The following is an 18669-nucleotide window of genomic DNA, read 5'->3' on the forward strand; positions in this document are numbered from 1 at the left end:
AGCTTCTGCAGCCATTGAAACTCCGGTGAAAATTCAAAATGCCTCTCTTTTAATGGAAGAGACTCCCAGGACTCCTTTCCCATTTTTGGAGACTTTTACGCATTTTGGAAACATTTCTGCCTGCGGATGGGTGATGGAAACTGACATCTTGCCTATTAACAGAGGATAATACGTTTTATTAGGTGTTTTTTTTTATCTTATCTTTCTTTTTTTTTTTTTTTTTTACCTAAGTGTACTTGTTTTTCCTGCAATGATTGTGCTTTTGATTGTCGTGTGCATCACGGATGGAGTGCTCTCTCAGATACGCTACTCTGTGCCGGAGGAGGCGGACCATGGCACTTTAGTGGGGAATATCGCCGAGGACCTGGGACTGGACCTTACCAAACTGGCCTCCCGTCGCTTTCAGGTGGTGCCCAGCTCTCGGACACCGTATCTGGAGGTGAACCTGGAGAACGGCGTCTTGTTCGTTAACGAAAAAATCGACCGGGAGCAGATCTGCAAGCAGAGCGCCAGCTGCCAGCTCAACATGGAGGTGTTCTTGGAGAACCCGCTGGAGCTGTTTCGGGTCGAAATCGAGGTGGTGGACATTAACGACAATCCGCCCAGCTTCCCGGAGACGGACATCACGGTGGAGATCTCCGAAAGCGCCACTCCGGGCACCCGTTTCCCACTGGAGAGCGCGTTCGACCCGGACGTGGGCTCGAACGCTTTACGCACGTATGATATCACCACCAACAACTACTTTTACCTGGACGTGCAGACCCAAACGGACGGGAACAAGTTCGCGGAGCTGGTCCTGGAGAAGCCACTCGACCGGGAGCAGCAGGCGGCGCACCGGTACGTGCTGACCGCGGTGGACGGCGGTCAGCCCCCCCGGACTGGAACCGCGTTGCTGGTCGTCAAAGTGCTGGACTCTAACGATAACGTGCCGGTGTTTGACCAGCCCGTTTACACGATAAGCTTCTCGGAGAACGCCCCGGTGGGCACGCTGGTCATTCAGCTGAACGCCACCGACATGGACGAGGGGGTAAACGGGGAGATCGTGTACTCCTTCAGCAACCACATCTCCAGCCGCGTAAAAGACCTGTTCAGCATAGACCCGCGCACGGGGCGCATCGAGGTGCGCGGAGAGGTGGATTTCGAGGAGAGCAGCCTCCATCAGATCTTCGTCCAGGCCAAGGATCTGGGACCAAACGCCGTTCCCGCGCACTGCAAAGTGCTGGTCAAAATCACCGACGTGAACGACAACGCGCCGGAGATCACCTTCAGCACCGTCACCGAGTCGGTAAACGAAAAGGCGGCTCCCGGTACCGTCATCGCACTTCTGAGCGTGACGGACCGTGACGCAGAGGAGAACGGGCAGATCCACGTGGAAATCCTCGGCGACGTCCCTTTCAAGTTAAAATCTTCTTTTAGGAATTATTTCACCATAGTGACCGACGGGCCGCTGAACAGGGAGCAGGCGGACTCGTACTCCGTCACGGTGGTCGCGCGGGATAAGGGGACTCCTTCGCTCGCCACCAGTAAGTCCATCCGAGTCCAGGTGTCGGATGAGAACGACAACGCGCCCACGTTTACGCAGCCCATGTATGATGTGTATGTCACAGAGAATAACGTGCCGGGGGCGTACATCCACGCGGTGACGGCTCTGGACCCGGACATCGGTCAGAACGCTCTCATCAGCTACTCCATATTAGAGTGTGACATTCAGGGCATGTCAGTCAAAACCTATGTGTCCATCAACGAGGAGACGGGCTACCTGTACGCACTCAGGTCGTTTGATTACGAGCAGCTGAAGGATTTCACGTTCATGGTCCAGGCCAGTGACGCGGGCACTCCGGAGCTATCCTCCAACGCCACAGTCAGAGTCATTGTTGTGGATCAGAATGACAATGCCCCCCTGGTGCTGGCTCCCCTGGGGAAGAACGGCACAGCCAAAGAGCCCCTGCCCCGCTCAGCCGAGCCGGGCTACCTGGTGACCCGTATCGTGGCTATGGACGCTGACGACGGCGAGAACGCGCGGCTGTCCTACAGCATCCAGAGAGGAAACGAGAACGGCATGTTCAGGATGGACTGGAGGACGGGTGAGCTCCGGACGGCGAGGCGGGTGTCGGTCAAGCGAGACCCCCACCAGCTGTATGACCTGCTGATCGAGGTGAGAGACCACGGCCAGCCGCCTCTGTCCTCCAGCGCCAGCGTGCTGGTGATGCTGGTGGACAGCGTGGCTGAGGGCCGCGGCAGAGGCGACCAGGGGGGCGCTGCCAAGGCCAAAGAAGGCACCCTGGACCTCACCCTCATCCTCATCATCGCCCTGGGCTCTGTCTCCTTCATCTTCCTCCTGGTCATGATCGTGCTGGCCGTGCGCTGCCAGAAGGACAAGAAGCTCAATATTTACACCTGCCTGACCAGCGAGTGCTGCCTGGGCTGCAGCTCCTGCTGCTCACGGCAGGGAAGGGCCCGCAAGAAAAAGCTCAGCAAGTCGGATATCATGCTGGTGCAAAGCGCTGGTAACGTTAGTGGGGCCGGTACGGCTCAGGTCCCCGTGGAGGAGTCAGGGAGCTTCGGCTCCCACCACCAAAACCAGAACTATTGCTACCAGGTATGTCTGACTCCAGAGTCTGCCAAAACTGACCTCATGTTCCTAAAGCCGTGTAGTCCGTCTAGGAGCACAGACACCGATCACAACCCGTGCGGGGCCATAGTGACAGGGTACACAGACCAGCAGCCTGACATCATATCAAATGGCAGCATTTTATCAAACGAGGTAAGAGTCCCTCTCATACCCATAGTCTAACCCTGTTCCATGCAGAGATCCTCAGCATGTCTAGAACATGATTCATACACAGGATGTCTGTCTGATACAGTTTGAATACGTCCCTATATGACAGAGACAGTATATGTGTCAGACTGGAACCATTTTCATTCCCTTAATTTCTTTCCTGTGGTTGAGTGGAATGCCAGGTTTACTGATTGCTGTTATTGAGTGCCAGTTTCCACAGTGTGCTGCACAGTCATCTGACTGGTTTCAGGAAAGGCTTTTAAGCAAACATATCTCCCTGTGCAGTCCTTACAGATGTCACTGCAACGATTTCATGTTGATGCTGTGCTAACAAGTCTTTGAAACAGTGATAATAATAATTTATTATTATTATTATTATTATTATTATAAGAGATGTATATGAAGGCCGTGTACGGTGGCTCAGAGGCTGCTGTGTGACCCAGGCCCTGGGGAGATGTGTTCACATTAAGCATACTGGTCACAATGTTGCCGAGCAGCACTAGAACAAACATGTCCGGGCTGTGCCAGCCTGAATATGTGCATTGCTTTATCTTGCACCCTGGCAACATGTCTGTAAGGCCATGCCACCTGCCCTGGGAAACAGAACCCTCCTCAGACACACACTCACCAAACATGAGATACCGAGCTTGGACACAGCTCGGGATAGCTAACACCGACATGGTACTGTGTGGGTTGCATCCTTCCTGGTTAGGTGTGGGTGATGTTTTTTTTTTGGTTTTTTTCTGTTGCCTTATTTCTGTTGCCTAAGGTGCTCGGGACACACACTGAAAACTGCCCCTTCTCTTTCAGCCCAAACATCAGCGAGCTGAACTTAGCTACCTGATTGACAGGCCGAGACGTGTTAACAGGTAAATACTGGAAAAAAAAAACGTTTCTCACCGCCGCCTCTCTGCCGCTCCCTCCCGCCACATCCACCTTTAATAAGCCCTCTCATCTGTCAACTGCCTCTGCTCCATTCACCGATAACTCTCATTACCGTGATGGTGCTCTGGATGATGAGATGGGATCAGGAAGATAAGAAAAGGGGGGCTGAAATAATCATAACTGCAGCAAAATGAAAACATCACAACGCTAAAATGAGTTTTTGATTTAATGTTCTCTTTGGTTTCAGTTCGGCGTTCCAGGAGGCAGACCTGGTCAGCTCCAAAGACAGTGGCCATGGAGACAGCGAGCAGGGAGACAGTGACCACGACGCCACCAACAGAGGCCATTCTTCTGGTGAGAGCTGGCTCAGCTGTTTTGCTTTGCGTTGTCACCAGGGCTAGAATTCATTTGTTTTTTTTTTTAAGCTGCACATTAGAAAGACAACTCGATGGCCCTCTGGACTCTGCAGGACCAGAGCAGCAGTAGCTTTGCTGATTAGCATGTGGTTACTATGTGGTGCTGGTCCAGGAGCAGGTTGTCGCCTGCCTCCATAGTAATGAAATCTGGACTCATCGCAATGTGTGCTGTGAAAAAAAATGAAAGCTCGTTTTAGTAAGGGGTGTGTTAGCATCATCTGAGGCATTTCAGCGTATCCAACAATCAGCTTGTATGCTGATGGTGCACTTAGAGAGACATTCTGTGTTTTCTAGAGTAACACTTTGGCTTGTGGTTTTCCTGTTATCCTCCCAAAAAATGACCAAAAAAAAAAAAAAAAGATGCAAGAAACGAGGAAGAAGAAAAAGAAGGCTTGGCCTGGCTAGTGACAGAATCAGATCCTGCCCCTGTGAACTGCCTCCAAGTGCTCACTCTTGATGGTAACATGTCTCCTCATATTTGTCTCTGATGTGCAGCGATCGCATGTCGCCGGGCAGAAAGCGAACACTGGTGTTGCTGTTTGTAAAATGTGCGGCGCTGTTAATGAGGAGCCGGCCCCCCCGCCCCCCCACCCCCCCCCCATCCGAGAGCCTGGTCACTTGGTGCTGCAGACCACTCGGCGAGACGTGATGGGCTTTTTAATGAGGCCGCTCTTGCACCAGAGTGCTGGGAAGCAGACCAAATAGGTTCGCGGCCGTAGCAAAACAAAACAGGCGATTCATTCGTTCATTAAATTGATTAACACATTCATTCATGCAGCTACTCCCGAACCACGCTCCCTCCGTACTCGTCTTTTTCTTCCCCTCCTCCCTGACCACGTGTTTCCATGCCCATCCTGTTAGTCTTTTTTAATGTTCTTTTACTAAAGGAAGACATCTGAGCTCAGACAATAGTGCCCCGCTGAGGTATGAATGCCTGTTTTATGTCTTCACTCAGTGGCAAGCTTTCTTTGGTGCGGGACCCTCTGTGGACGGAGCCTGCCATCATGTCTGGTCAGCCGCAGCAGGGGCCCGCGCTGTGCCAAATGGAGCTTGCCTGCCACTTCCACTGTCACTCCAGTAGGTTTCAATGGGTTACTCAAACCTCAGCAAACAGTAGCACACAGAGCTAAGCCCCCACAGTCGTTGTTCTAGCTCTAATAAGCTCAGGGTTGGTCCTTCACAACTGCCTGAGTTTTTTTTTTCTCTTTTCACTAGTGTGGAACATTTTCACTGGTTATCAGGTCTGAGCGATGTGGATGGAGCTGTCCTGTGTCAAGAGCATTAGCATTTCATAAGAACACTGCTGCAGTCAGAAACAAGAGTTTAGATTCTGTTGTGAATAATCACAGTCTTGTCAAGGTCCTCCAATGACTGTCTAGAATTGCACACTGAAAAAGTGACCTGCAGCCCCTTATTTTGTTTCCCATGTTCCACAACGTCATTTGGATACAAGTAGATTACATGTACATTTACTAGAGAACATACACCCTATGAGCATGTCAACTCCTATGTTAAAAAGGCACTAAAACTAGATTTTGATACAGGGCCCCTCAATAGGAGAGGGTGGTAGTAGCTAATAACTGTGGAGTAGTCAGTATTTGTATTTAGCTGCTGTAAAAACATTAGAAATGTTAATATAAATCTTAATCACAATGTCAGTACAATTCTTGAGGTGCAGTTCCAATACCAAACTATAAACCCTTTTTGACAATGAACAAACGGTCTCAGATGTTAAATATCGTCTAAACACAAGCAGCTGTACCGGAACTCTGAGTAAAGACAACTTTGAGAAATGAGGATCCATCTAATTTAACTTAATTTAATCAGGGAGAGTCTGACCAAAGAATATTTTAACAAGAGCATGATGTGAAATGTGTTTTTAACGCTTGGACAAATGTCAGTCAGTGTGTTAAATGTCAGATTCTGTCTCATCACAAGCAGCTGGACAAGAAGCTGAAAGCATGAAATCTGGAACTGATTTCAATAAGGAAATGTTCGATCAGAGAACAAGATGACAAGAGTATGAACCTCACTATACATTCAGTGCCTACTTACAGGACTTGACAGTTTCTGGTGCTACGGAAATATTTCATTTGGCACCGCAAAAGTGTTCCGGTTTTCAGTTTCCAGTTTTTGTCTTATTCGTCGCTGCGGTACTTTTGTATTCCTGCTCGGCCCTGAGCCTGCCAGCTGCTGTGTGCCTTATTTCGAGCGTGTTGGAATTTCATTGCAAGCTCAGCCTGTTCATACTGTCCCACCCTTATAGTAGACACAGTATGTCACAGTATGCTGTGTTATACGTCCAGTTGTGATGCAGCGGCAGGCACAGCGGCGCTTCAGTGCTGACTTTGAGTACCCTTGGCAAATGGGTACTTTGTTGCAGAGTTATCAGACAGCTTAGTGTCCTTAAACAGATTATTTGCTGTGCATTAAGTCTTTGTTTGATTAGGATTGATAGTGTGGCTTAGTGTCCTGCAATTCTGTTCCCACAATGCTGAAAAAACAAACAACAAAGAAAAAAAAACACCCCACAGGCTTTAGTTTCTGCGTGCTAAAAGAGTTTGTCAGCAGTGAGGACACACTTGAACCATGTCAGTGTTTAATACATTCTAATGTTAAATAAGTGTGTCCATGTCACCCACCACAGTGGTGAGGTAGCCTCCCCTCTTGGCTTCCCCTGTGGGCCGTATTAAATACACGGTGAGGTTTCTTCAAGAGAAACATTTCTTTTTGTCTATGTAATGAGATTTATAGAAGCGCATTGTTTTCTTTTATCTCGGGCCACATTTTTTCTCATCCATCCATCCATCCTTTATCTTCCGTTTCTCTGGAAGCTGGGTCGTGGTGGCAACAGGTCAAGCAGGGCACTCCAAGGCGTAACTCTCCTGAGCAACGCTTTCCCAGGCCTGGGTCTGCCCCGGGGTCTCCTCCCAGTGGGACGTGCCTGGAAGAACCCTCCAAAGGGAGGTTAATATTAGTACCACATATCGACAAATACTACAATTAGACGTGTTTGAACCGTTTCTGACCGCTGGAAACGGGCTTCACGGAGGAAGAGGGTGCTGCTTACCCTCAGCGCATCATCATTTTTCTTTTCGTCTTTTTACCATAGTCGTGGTCGTATTTTTGACAACCACGGCCGTGATTGTTGACTCAGTGATTTGTGTTCTTTTTTTTCGCTGCTGGCTGTGTTGCTGTGCCAACATTTTCTGCTGTTTCAGGCTGTGTGCCGGGTTGTTCCCCCGATCAAAACCTTCATATTTCCTCATCAAGGACACACCTTAAGAGTCACAAAGAGCCCAGAAATCAATAATGTTTTGATGACTGCATTGTAATGTGTGTAATGAGTATTGTAATGAACATATTTTACAAATCAGGCTTATTTTGGACTCCTGCTCCCCTTTTTCAACAGAATCGTACAAAATGTAAAGTCTTTTTTCTTCAAACCTGTCTGTTCCCCATAGTTAGACCCACGCTGATTCAAACTGTCGACTGGATCAGTGCCAAGGCTATTTTCAAGGCGTTTGGTGGAGAGTGACAGTGAATGTGGGGGAGAGAGGAGAGGATTAGCAGTAAAGGTCAAAAGCAGGATTCAAATGAACAAATACTGCACAGTATGGCCATTACACACTGCAGTTTGCACGTATGTGTTAGACCAGTGATGACGCCTGTAATTTCAGTATGGTTTTAGTTTGGTGAAAGCTTTGCAGAAATATAAAATTTAGCATTTTAAGTACCAAAACTGTTGCTGCTGTTATTTATATCCCACCAACCATCATCACGACTACTGCTGCTACTTTTTAACACGTTGCTGTAAATTATTCATAATGTGCTACCTCAGGAAATGTCAAAATCTTCCATTTTGCTTGTAACCCTCCCAGGTCCACTGTGCCACTGTAGAAAACAATGAAACATCTTTTTAACAAGTATTTTTTATCATATAATTGTTTGGTTGACGAAATGTCAAGAATAATGCCAGACATGCTGCACGAGGTGCTACAGCCCAGAGTGATTTAGATCAAACAGCAACAGCTGATTCTCTCTGACCAACAGATGAAATGCCCTAAGGGAATTAATTTATAATGAGTGACAGGGGCAGAAGGAGTGCTCAGACCTGAAGTAAGAATTGAAATATCATACTGTATAAACTACAAGTGAAATTCTTGCGGTGAAAATGCTGCTCGTCATGCAGAACAATGAGTGGCTGAGCAAGCCACTGTTTGCTGCATGTATTATCACATTCATTTTAATTTCATGTTTCCACCATCATTTTCATTTATAAACCCTCTTACAGACATACGGTCACGTACATGCAGAAATTTCACATTCACTCAATTAATATTACAAAGAATATGTGGATCAATATATAAGATAAAAATGTACCTATGTATGAATACAGCACATGCATGTCAAAGAAAGCATAGCGTATAGTGGATCTATTTTTCACTCTTGTATTCATATATATTCCCTCTGATGTGCATGTGCTTTCATTTGTACAATCTTCCATATGCATGTGTTGTCACTGTGCAGCATCTACTGGATTAGCATGAACTAATAACTTGATGCTGCATGCGTAACATGGCAGCGATATTTTCATAGTTTTTAAATTGTAGCTGGTCAAAATGGAACTTATCACGACAGTTTTATCTTTATCAATGCATCGTGCAAATCCTACAAAACCTTACCTTTCATACTATATATATACAATATTTTTTTATTGAATATAACTATTAACTCAAATAATTGTAGAGATTTAAAACAAAAATATTTACCTGTGAAATGTAGTGGAATAAGAGTAAAAATAGTATATAATTAATAGTAAAGCATCTCACACTGGTACTTAAATATAGTATTTGAGTAAATGAAAGAAAAGCAGCGTACATTCACATAAAGTTGTGAAACTGCAATCAGCTTATTTCTCTTGACAAATGATTCATCAGGAATGAAATTAATTTTCTGATTATAAAGAAATGGAATAATCGGCTAATTTCAACTCGGTGTCTTAGTCCCAGAAGTCCCTTTGGATTATGAAGCTTTGCTCTCGACATTGGACATTAAATCCTAACTCAAGGTCCACTTCCGGGCTTCTCTGGCACAGCTGGAAGAGTCCTCTGGCGCACGTACCGAAAGTGAACCCCCAGAGTTAAAGGTCATTCCGCTCATTCTGCTCCTCATCCGCCGCACCCTTAGGGCCAGGAGTCTCCCACGGGACGCCGTTTCACACATGTTAAGTAACATGTTATCAATATAGCCATTGTCACGCCAGGATTTAGTCAAAGTGCTTATCCACTTTTCTACCCCCCCCCCATCCATCCATTCCTATCTCTCCTCGCCGCCATGATGAATTTCTCCTTAGGCCTGCCGTTCACGTTATCATTGTGGTAACAGCTCACTGATCAGTAATTCATTTTTCAGACCTCTGCATACCAATTACCAAATGAAGGTTATTATCAAGACTTCACGTTTGCCCTGTGCGAGCACCATGCGGAATGCTAAGATGAGATGAGACGTTAGGAATAACAAGGGTCAGCGACTTCAAGATTGCATTACTCCCCTCCCCCTCAGTCTAGCTCATTGGCCTTTCTGCTCGTTTTTGGCTCAAGTGTGAGACGTGTTGGCATAGTTCTTCTTCGTCCCCTGTTTAAGTTGACTGTGGATACTGCGCTCCGCAGCTGGGCGAGTCCGCGTAACTCGCATAGACATAGTTTGCTCTGAGGAATTGTTGCAGAATTACATAGTGGGGAGATGAGGGCGTCAACCACAGCCTTTTTTTTTTTTTTTTCACATTTTAAACATTTCTAAGGTTGTGTGTGTGTGTGTGTGGCAAAAGGTTAAAATACAACCAACCAAGATGTCTTGATCTAGCTTTATGGCTGAAATGACTCCTGCACGTGAGTGTGTTTTGCCACATTCCCTGTTCCCCCGAAAAATTAACACCGCATCCATTTTGTCATGGAGGAGAGCTCCGTGTCTTCCTTCCACTTTGTTTTTTTGCTGCTCACAATGCAGAACTCCCTTCATGTCCAGGTGCACTGATACAGTATATCAGCATCCTGCATACGTTCTAGTTGGTCCCCCCCGCCCCATCAGGCTGTACAGTAAGTTGTTTCCTCCTGTGTAAAAGGCTGCATTAAAATGTAATGCGATGTTGTATTTATGGCATGTTGGTTAATATTTAATAAGAAACCCTCTCGTTAGGAGACTGGGCACTTTTCCAAGCTGTTAGTGACGGCAAGCCACATTAATCCGCTTTGTAACAAAGCAAATTCCTCCTTTGCTGACCGCTACAGACACACACAACAAAACACACACACACACACACACTCCGCTTTCTGGAACGGCAGCAGACTTAGCCTAATCAGTCTGTATTCAGAGGGATTAGCAGCAGATAGCCCTAGCTGGACAGTTCAGTTTGTAGCCCCAAACAGCAAATCAGACACACGTACACAACAAGCGGATTTAGGGTTCAAAATACATGCATACACAGGATCTACGTTCTGCTGCACAAAACATATGGGGCGATGGAAACACAATTTGGCTCCAGGCTTATAGTTGGTCTAAATAGCTGCGCTGAACAGCTAATATCCCCGCTCACTCTGCGGCCCTTCCCTCTGACAAAAGGTGGTTTTCTCACTGAGAATTAGAAATGACTTCACAGGAGAGTAAGCTTGCTCAAACTAGCTTTCACTTGTACCTGCAGAAAGCCTTTTTGTGTAGGACAATATGTTTTGTGAAGGGGTTAAGGCCGAGGGCCCGGGACAGGAGCAGGCTGGGAAATCTAATACTTGTGAGTTTGTGGTTTTGTTAATGTAAGGCTAGGCTAAAGGGAGCATGTGCAATTTGGTGGCAATAGACGGCATCCACCTCTGGAACCCCTGCACACACACACACACACACACACACACACACACACTTATTAATAAGGAAAGATTTCTTTTATTGGTGCATGTAAAGCTCACACACAAATGTCCAATGTTCTGCTTCTGATTGAAGATACATCAGAGGTCACAGTGTTGTCTTGTCTGGCAAGCCAAATGTTAAAGAAGGTTTCAAATCTTTTGTTTGGTGCACGACAGCTTTAAGGTCACATGTTCAGTGTGTTTTCCAGTTTAAGTAACCTAGAGGAGTTTTTATTCTACAATTGGGAAAATAAAATTGGCAGAAACCGTAAATAAATGATTTAAAAAAATATGACAGGAATATGACATAAGAATAAGAATAAGAATAAGAATTAAAAAGCTTTCCACCTCAGTTTTTCTAAAATCCTGGCCGTGCTTCTGATTGGCACCTGAATCACTTAACTCACATAATCCCCTTTACTAACTGGCTCTTTTTAAATGATATGTGTCTATTTCTTGTCAGTGCCCCAAATCCATATTTTATCTGTGTGGAGAAAAGGGATGCACACAGGCATGTGGTGGGCGGTGGCTCAGGAAGAGCACTGCATGCATTTAAAGAATGAAGAGTCAATGGTCCTGACAACAGAGACGGGGTCAGAAAGGTCAGAGGGCCAAACTGACCTGCAAAGGGGCCCGCAGCACAAAATGCCATTAGCCCCAACTGACCCCCCCCCAGCTTCTGCCACTTCCTGTACATTATTGCTATTATTTAGGATTAATAATAAGACCATGCTGTATGTATGTAGCACTACATACATATAGGAGGAGGTTGGTTCTATCTGAATAGAGGGTCTAAGAATAGAAGGCCACATTTGCTGTACAGATCCTTAAAGCCCTTTCTGATTTGCAATTTTGGGCTCTGTGAATACAATTGTGTGTGTGTCTCAGGCTGAGAATGTATTTCTGGTGGTTGATTTATTTAATTAAACTAGGATCGTTGTTTTCAGTTGTTTAAAACGTCTCCCTCATAATCCCAGTCTCCCCCCCCCAAAAAAAATGATTTTACAAAATGCTTTGATAAATTTCACTACGAAACAATAAGAATTTGACAAACCCTTAAACTCCGCTGCTCCTTTCCACAGCAGAGAGTTCACATTGTGTGTTTGAGCACTCCTTCTTAAAAAGAAGCGAAAGAAATCTGCCTGTTCAAGTTAAAAATAAACTTGTGTCCTAAATCATTCTCTTGGTTCTGGTTCAGCAATCCGCTTTAGTCTGTTCAAGATGCTGACACTTTCCAGAACGTTCTAGAAACGAGGGGAAACTGCACAGTGGGTGGAACTGGAGCGACGCACACGCTGGCTGAAATCATTCTCCTTTGGAGAAAAACAGGTTTCGAGTGCTGAATTAATCGAAATTATTTTGAGTCAGATTGTAAATCAGACAGATGAAAATCCCTAACTTCTGAATGAAGTTACTAAAACGTATTGCTACACATGTTGAACGCGTGATGTTTTTATTGCCCAAGGAAAGAGGGAGCATACAGAAGGATTGTCACGGTGTTGCACAGTTATGGAAGAAATATCCTCGGCTGAAGTAAAAGCACCAATAGTGCTTTAACTAGTAAAAGTGCACGTATGTATTTGCCATAAAATGCTGTTACGGTTCAAATCAAATCAAATTGTCATTCACCCATCTCTGTGTTTTGTCAGAGCCTCGTTCATCCTGTGCATCTAGTATGTGCCTGCTCAATAATATCTATCCATATAAATCTGTTTTACCACTTTGCTGACTGAAATTAGTGGCAATGGTCTAAAGGGGAATGGCGTGCAGGGCATCTCAGACTTTGGCTCTTTTTTTTTTTTTTTTTGGTCACTCCCTAATCTCCTCTGTTCTTACATGAGAATCTAGCTGTCCGATTGGACATAATGTAGAAGAGTGAAATGGTGACATATAAGTGTAAAGTTGCATAAATTGAAACTATATTATTTATTTGAGTTATGCAGAACCAGCAGTGGCATGAGTCATGTTGTTCCACAGTACTTGTGTGTTTTTCTGTCCACCGTGTGGGCAGCTTTTATCTCAGTGATGGTGAAACAAAAAGCCCCGACACGAGGAATCAAAGAGCTGCTTGCATAAATGCGCATTGTGAAAGTCTGCACTGAAACACGTCAGGTTGAGTTATGTATGTTTGTATGTGCGTTTGCTCGCTCAACAAATGCTAAAGACTTGAACACCCTTCTCATGTTGTCCTCCCTCCCTAATCTGGTTTTTCTTCCCTCCCGTCGTCTGCAGGCACCGATCTGTTCTCTAACTGCACAGACGAGTGTAAGGCCCTGGGCCATTCTGATCGCTGCTGGATGCCAAGCTTTGTCCCCTCTGATGGGCGCCAGGGCCCAGACTACCGCAGCAACCTCCATGTGCCTGGCATGGACTCAGTCCCGGACACAGAGGTATTTGAAAGCCCAGATCAAATGGCTGATATTTCATTCTCCACCTTTGGCAAAGAGACACCTCTTAGTCACCAACGCCTCCATCACCACAACCACCATCACCTTTTCAAAAACCATCACCTCAGCCACCACCACGGTTCCCCAGAGGGGAAAGAGTTGGAAGCATTTGTGCGTAGCTCCAGAGCAGCTTATAACTCAGCTTATTTCAGTGAGTATTGTGTTTTGCTCCAGCCTAAGTGCCTTGTCCTGCTCTCCGATCTGGTGTTCGAATCAAGTGGAAAAGAAAAGATTCCAAATTCAATTTTCTCCCTGGGTTGGCAGGCAGAAAGAAACATCAAATTCATTTCGGGTTTGATCCCCGTTTTTTCGGCCATCTTGTCAGAATTCTCAGCTAACTCTTCCCTCTTTCTTTAGGCATCTCCACTATCTCCAGTTGTGATAGTCTTATCTTCCCTCACCCGACATTTCAGCTCATTCCTACACACACAAACACACACACACACACACACACACACACACACACACACACATCCTAAATCAAAAAGCTATGTCGAGCAATCTTCCAATTGCTCACATTAGAATTTCTCACTCTTTATTAAGACTGTGTTCTGCTGGCAGCATCATCACAGCTAATGACATTAAAGTCAATTTAAGTGAAATGTAGGGTATTCCAAGCAGATCGTGATCATATTTTATTGATTATGAGGCATTACAGCAATATATTTGACAATATATGAACATTATCTGATGGGGGAAAAAAAGCCAGAATGATGTTATTATAATGCATATTTCAACGAAACGGCAGGAACCATTCATGCAAATATATTTCTATATTAATTGCAGTAACGATCATTAAATGTCATAAACTTCTTATAAGTTTACAAGTTTCAAATGATTATAACTTGGGTGTTTTCCCCTCGAAGCTTCTCACCCTTCAGTTTGATGCACGCTGTGTGCTGCTGTGTGCTGCTCTGGTTCTAACAGTTACCATGGACGTACTCACTATGTGCCCATCATGCGGCACTCAGAGTGAAGAGCTCCCAGTATCGCAGCGTTTCCCACAAACACCACCACTCATTCCACTCGCAAAGTAGATCACTGTAGCCCTTATGGTAATGAGTGCGGGGGCGGCAGTGGGGGTTGGATAATGATGAAAAGGGAACAACAGTCAAAGAGAAGGAGGGGTGGGGTGGGGAGGGTAGAATGATGATACCAAGAGGCTGAAGCTCCCTAATCTGATCAAGTCAGCCAGTAATAGACAGAGACTCCTTTGTCCCGGGAGGTGCAGGCCTGGGCCTGGGCTTAGCCTGGGGTCAGGTCAGGGTGGGGTGCACAGTGGAGGAGAGAGAGAGAGAGAGAGATAGAGAGAGAGGTGAATGATAACCAAAGCTCAGTGATCATCAGACTCAGACAACATGGTGGCGGGGGGGACAGAGAGGTGGAAGGGGCATGAATGAGAAGTTAGACTCCAGCCTGTTAACACTCAGTCGCCCTCTTTCGTTGCCATCCTAAATAAATTAGCCTTGCGATATTCACCAACTCCCCCTTCCCCTTCCTCTCCACACACACACACACACACACACACACACCCCTCCCACATAGTCACAGACATATTACCCATGGGCCATTTCACAAGAGCAAGTTAAAATGGCCCAGCAGAGCAATGTGGGATTTCCGTCTTGTTGTGCATATGTGAACCCTCTAATTCTGTGTGAATCTGTCCATTTAAGTGCTGTCTTTTGTTCCTTTTTATTTTTTTTGTCATCCCTCAGACAACCCCCCCCCCCCCCCACACACACACACACATACAAACACAGCTAACCAGGCTTTTTGTTTTTCTCTGCTTATTGCAGCGAGGAAAAGGGTTTGCTAGCTCCTTTCGTGTGGACATACCGGAGACTGCATGACTTTGCACAATCACTCCTCAACAACCAAGGCTATAAAAAAAAAGCATCAAGTTTTCATCCCATATTGCCCTCATCCCTCCTCACCCAACGAAAAAAAATTTAAACAAAATCACATCCGACTACACACAAAACGAGGAACAACCCCCTAGACACTAGAGTGTTCCTCGGAGCACTCCCGGGCTTCGGAGACACCAAACTCTCGAAATTAGGAGGCGATAAGGACACGGGGGAGAGGGCAATGGGATGGATGGATGCAAGCAAGTAGATGGATAGCCTTACCGGGAGGTCCCCATTGTCTCAGCGGGGCTGAGAAACAGGAGGAGGAAGGACATTGATGATGGAGAGATAAAACGGGACACCGATCTCTCTGTCCTTTTCCAATCTGTGTGTGCCTGTTTACAGCACTGATGTACAGTATACATCTTTTAGGAAAATAAAACCAGACGAGGACGACAACATATATGTACTAAAAAACAGATGAAACTGAGAGCCACCCAGAGAAGCCGCCACTGAGCCCTTTAGGCGTTTGTACTCACAGAGAGAGACGCAAAATTGTATAGGAGAATCTTTGTGCATTTCACAATGCAATACCACTGTTTTAGATTTTTCTATTCTGTTTGTGTCGTCAGGTGTCTCTATTCCGATCTACTTCAAACTTTGTAAGAAAAGATTGTGGGCAGGATATTTTTTTATTTATGTTTTTTTTAATTATGAGTTTTTCTTTTTTTTTTGGTTCTTTTTTTTGGCTTTGGTTTGTTCACCTTATTGTGGGCTTGGACAATTTTTTTATCTCAAGTAGTTTCTATCATGTGTGAAAAGTGTTTACTGTACTCTTTTAAAAAGTTTCAAGCTGAATATAAAACTATATATATAAATCTATCTATATCTACTCGTGCTATCCTTTTGCTGGGATCTGCATTCTGATTCAGAGGTTTGACTCTTGTTTAAGTGCCCCTGAAGAGAGACGTAACAGCCTTAGCAGATGTAAAACTAAAATTCTTATTCTTTGACATTCTTTCAATATTTTCTCCACTATTGGATATCAATTAAGATTATGTCTATAAATAAAAAGGAGGTAATGATTTAGGTTGAAATCCATGATAATTCTGTGTCATTGTAACCAAAACTTTAATGGTACATTTATAATGAAACAGAACACAAATATGGCCATATGCAAAAGGTATTGTATACAGTGCAGTGGGATCCAATATACACACATTACTTTCTCACACATTATAAACACAAACACACCAATATGCCAACAATAAACTGAAAAATGGAGAAAAGGAAGGTCTTATGTGCTTTTATTCTGATGTATTTCCAAAAAAAGTCAAACCTGAGGTGACCTGTTTTATGGTGTTCTGTATTGCCTTTGTTTTACATCTCCACTGTCGAAGCTTTATACCCCTGAGCAAAATGGGAAACTACTAATGAAGAGATATAAAAAACAAAAAAATAGATATGAATTTTTTCCTGAATTTGTAAGAAATCAGATCATGTGAGGACACAGTTTTTAAAAATGGCAAAACGTGCATTTATTATTTTTATTTATTTATTCATTTATTATTATGTTATTTATATCTTTTACACATGTAAATTATAATGGATTTTTATAGATAAAAATAGAAGAAACACATGCAGACATTCAAGTAAAAGATTCAGTATTTTAGTATTCCATTTTTACATGTACTGTATTATCAGCAAAATGTAAAGGTGTGACTTATTACAGATGCATTAACATTGAAGCAGCACTTTAATCCTGTGGCTGATCAAAGAGGATATTGATTTGTCAAGAAACTCGACATCTCAGTATAATGGGAAACTATCTTCCAATAGCTTCTTCTGCTGCTTTTTGATTCACGTCTCTGAGCTGTTAGCCTCCTGTAACAATTCATATCATATAATACAAGGTCATGCTCGTGAATTCTCAATAACAAATCTGTGTAAGAATGTGTACAGTTTAGTAGATACGAGGCAGATTATGTGCATGACCTGTCAGTTTGGGTGCTGAGTGAAGCTCTGGCAGATGATAATGCAGTGCCCTGCAGCGTTCACCAGACCTCAAAGACAAACATATGGCGGACTTTTAATACAGGCCCACACTTGTTGCTTGGGTCATAGTTTTCAATGCTGTAAACCTTTCACAAATTCATGTTTTATTTGGAATCGCAAGCAAGCAGCAGGTTTAAGAGTCTTTTGGCTTCCCATACAAGGTAGGAAATAAAAACACTTGATTCTCTCTGTCAATGCTACCAGAGTATTGGTTGAGCTGAATGATTAGAGGAGCGGAGTAGAGCTGCTGCTCTTGAGTTGAGGTGGTTCGGGCATCTGGTCAGGTTTTCTGGGCACGTCCCACTGGGAAGAGACCTCAGGGCAGACCCAGAACTCGCTGGAGGGATTACATATCTCATCTGGTCTGGGAACACCATCGGATCCCCCAGAAGGAGCTGGAAAGCGTTGCCTGAGAGAAGGACGTCTGGAGTGCCCTACTTGACCTGTTGACACCGTGACCCGACCCCGGATAAGAGGAAGATAATAGATGGATGGATGGATGAATTAGAGATTTCCAGCAGACCAATCTGGGTGTGAAATGAACATTTGTCATTGGCACTTGTCAAAAAAAACTTGTGACAATGGGCAAACACGACATCAATATGTATGTGGAATTACGATTGAAGAAAAATCATTTGTACCGTCCTTCACTGTCTGCTCTGTCATGTCAACACACATTCTGTAATCAACCCACTTTCCTACAGCCATGTAGATTTAAAAGATCTTGTGTGTGTTTATCCGTCTGAAGCAGATGTTCGGGCTGTAATCTGAAGTAGATTATGGTATCTACAGATGGTGATGAACCAATAATGTAGTGGAGTTCAGATACACATGCTAAATCATCTGTAGTCCTTAATCTTTCAGTGCACATTGAATATTCATCAATTTGTTGATCCCACTCAAAAAAGCTTTTGTTGGTGCACACTATAAATATCACAAGCAAATAGGGAGCAGCGGTAAATAGCGTGGATGAAATTTGTCAGTCTTTTTCTTGCTTCAGAATCCCATTCTGATGTTAAATATAGGATGACAAATAGCGAGGATCGGCAGTGTGAACTGTCAGCCACGGCCCTTTTGTAACTGCGTAATGAGGGCAGAGCTATCGGAGCAGTACCGTTTAGATTGAGGACAAAAGTCGAACGGAGAGCAAGCGCAGTATAATCGTATCTATTTTCTTGTTAAATGGAAGCTATTATGTTTGACCTCCACTCCACGCTAATCTCTGTCACAAACCAAAAAGTTTTAATTTCCATGTGCGTTTATGCACACCAAGTTCTAAATGAGAAAAACCAATAGAGTATAATGAAAGACAGTTTAAGAACAAAAAAAAAAGAGACTTAA

At 44.5% G+C, this 18669-nt stretch overlaps 1 protein-coding gene across 1 annotated transcript; it reads left to right on the forward strand.

Moving 5' to 3' along the window:
• The first annotated feature begins 250 nt into the window (after positions 1-250).
• pcdh10b (protocadherin 10b) lies at positions 251-16514 on the forward strand. Its single transcript, XM_070837066.1, has 5 exons — positions 251-2764; positions 3590-3648; positions 3912-4018; positions 13212-13369; positions 15223-16514. Exons 1-5 carry the CDS (start codon positions 251-253, stop codon positions 15274-15276), a joined length of 2892 nt encoding a protein of 963 aa, XP_070693167.1. The 3' UTR covers positions 15277-16514.
• The last annotated feature ends 2155 nt before the right edge of the window (positions 16515-18669 follow it).

This window comes from Pempheris klunzingeri, chromosome 9, assembly GCF_042242105.1.
Source record: "Pempheris klunzingeri isolate RE-2024b chromosome 9, fPemKlu1.hap1, whole genome shotgun sequence".
Classification (NCBI taxonomy): Eukaryota; Metazoa; Chordata; class Actinopteri; order Acropomatiformes; family Pempheridae; genus Pempheris; species Pempheris klunzingeri.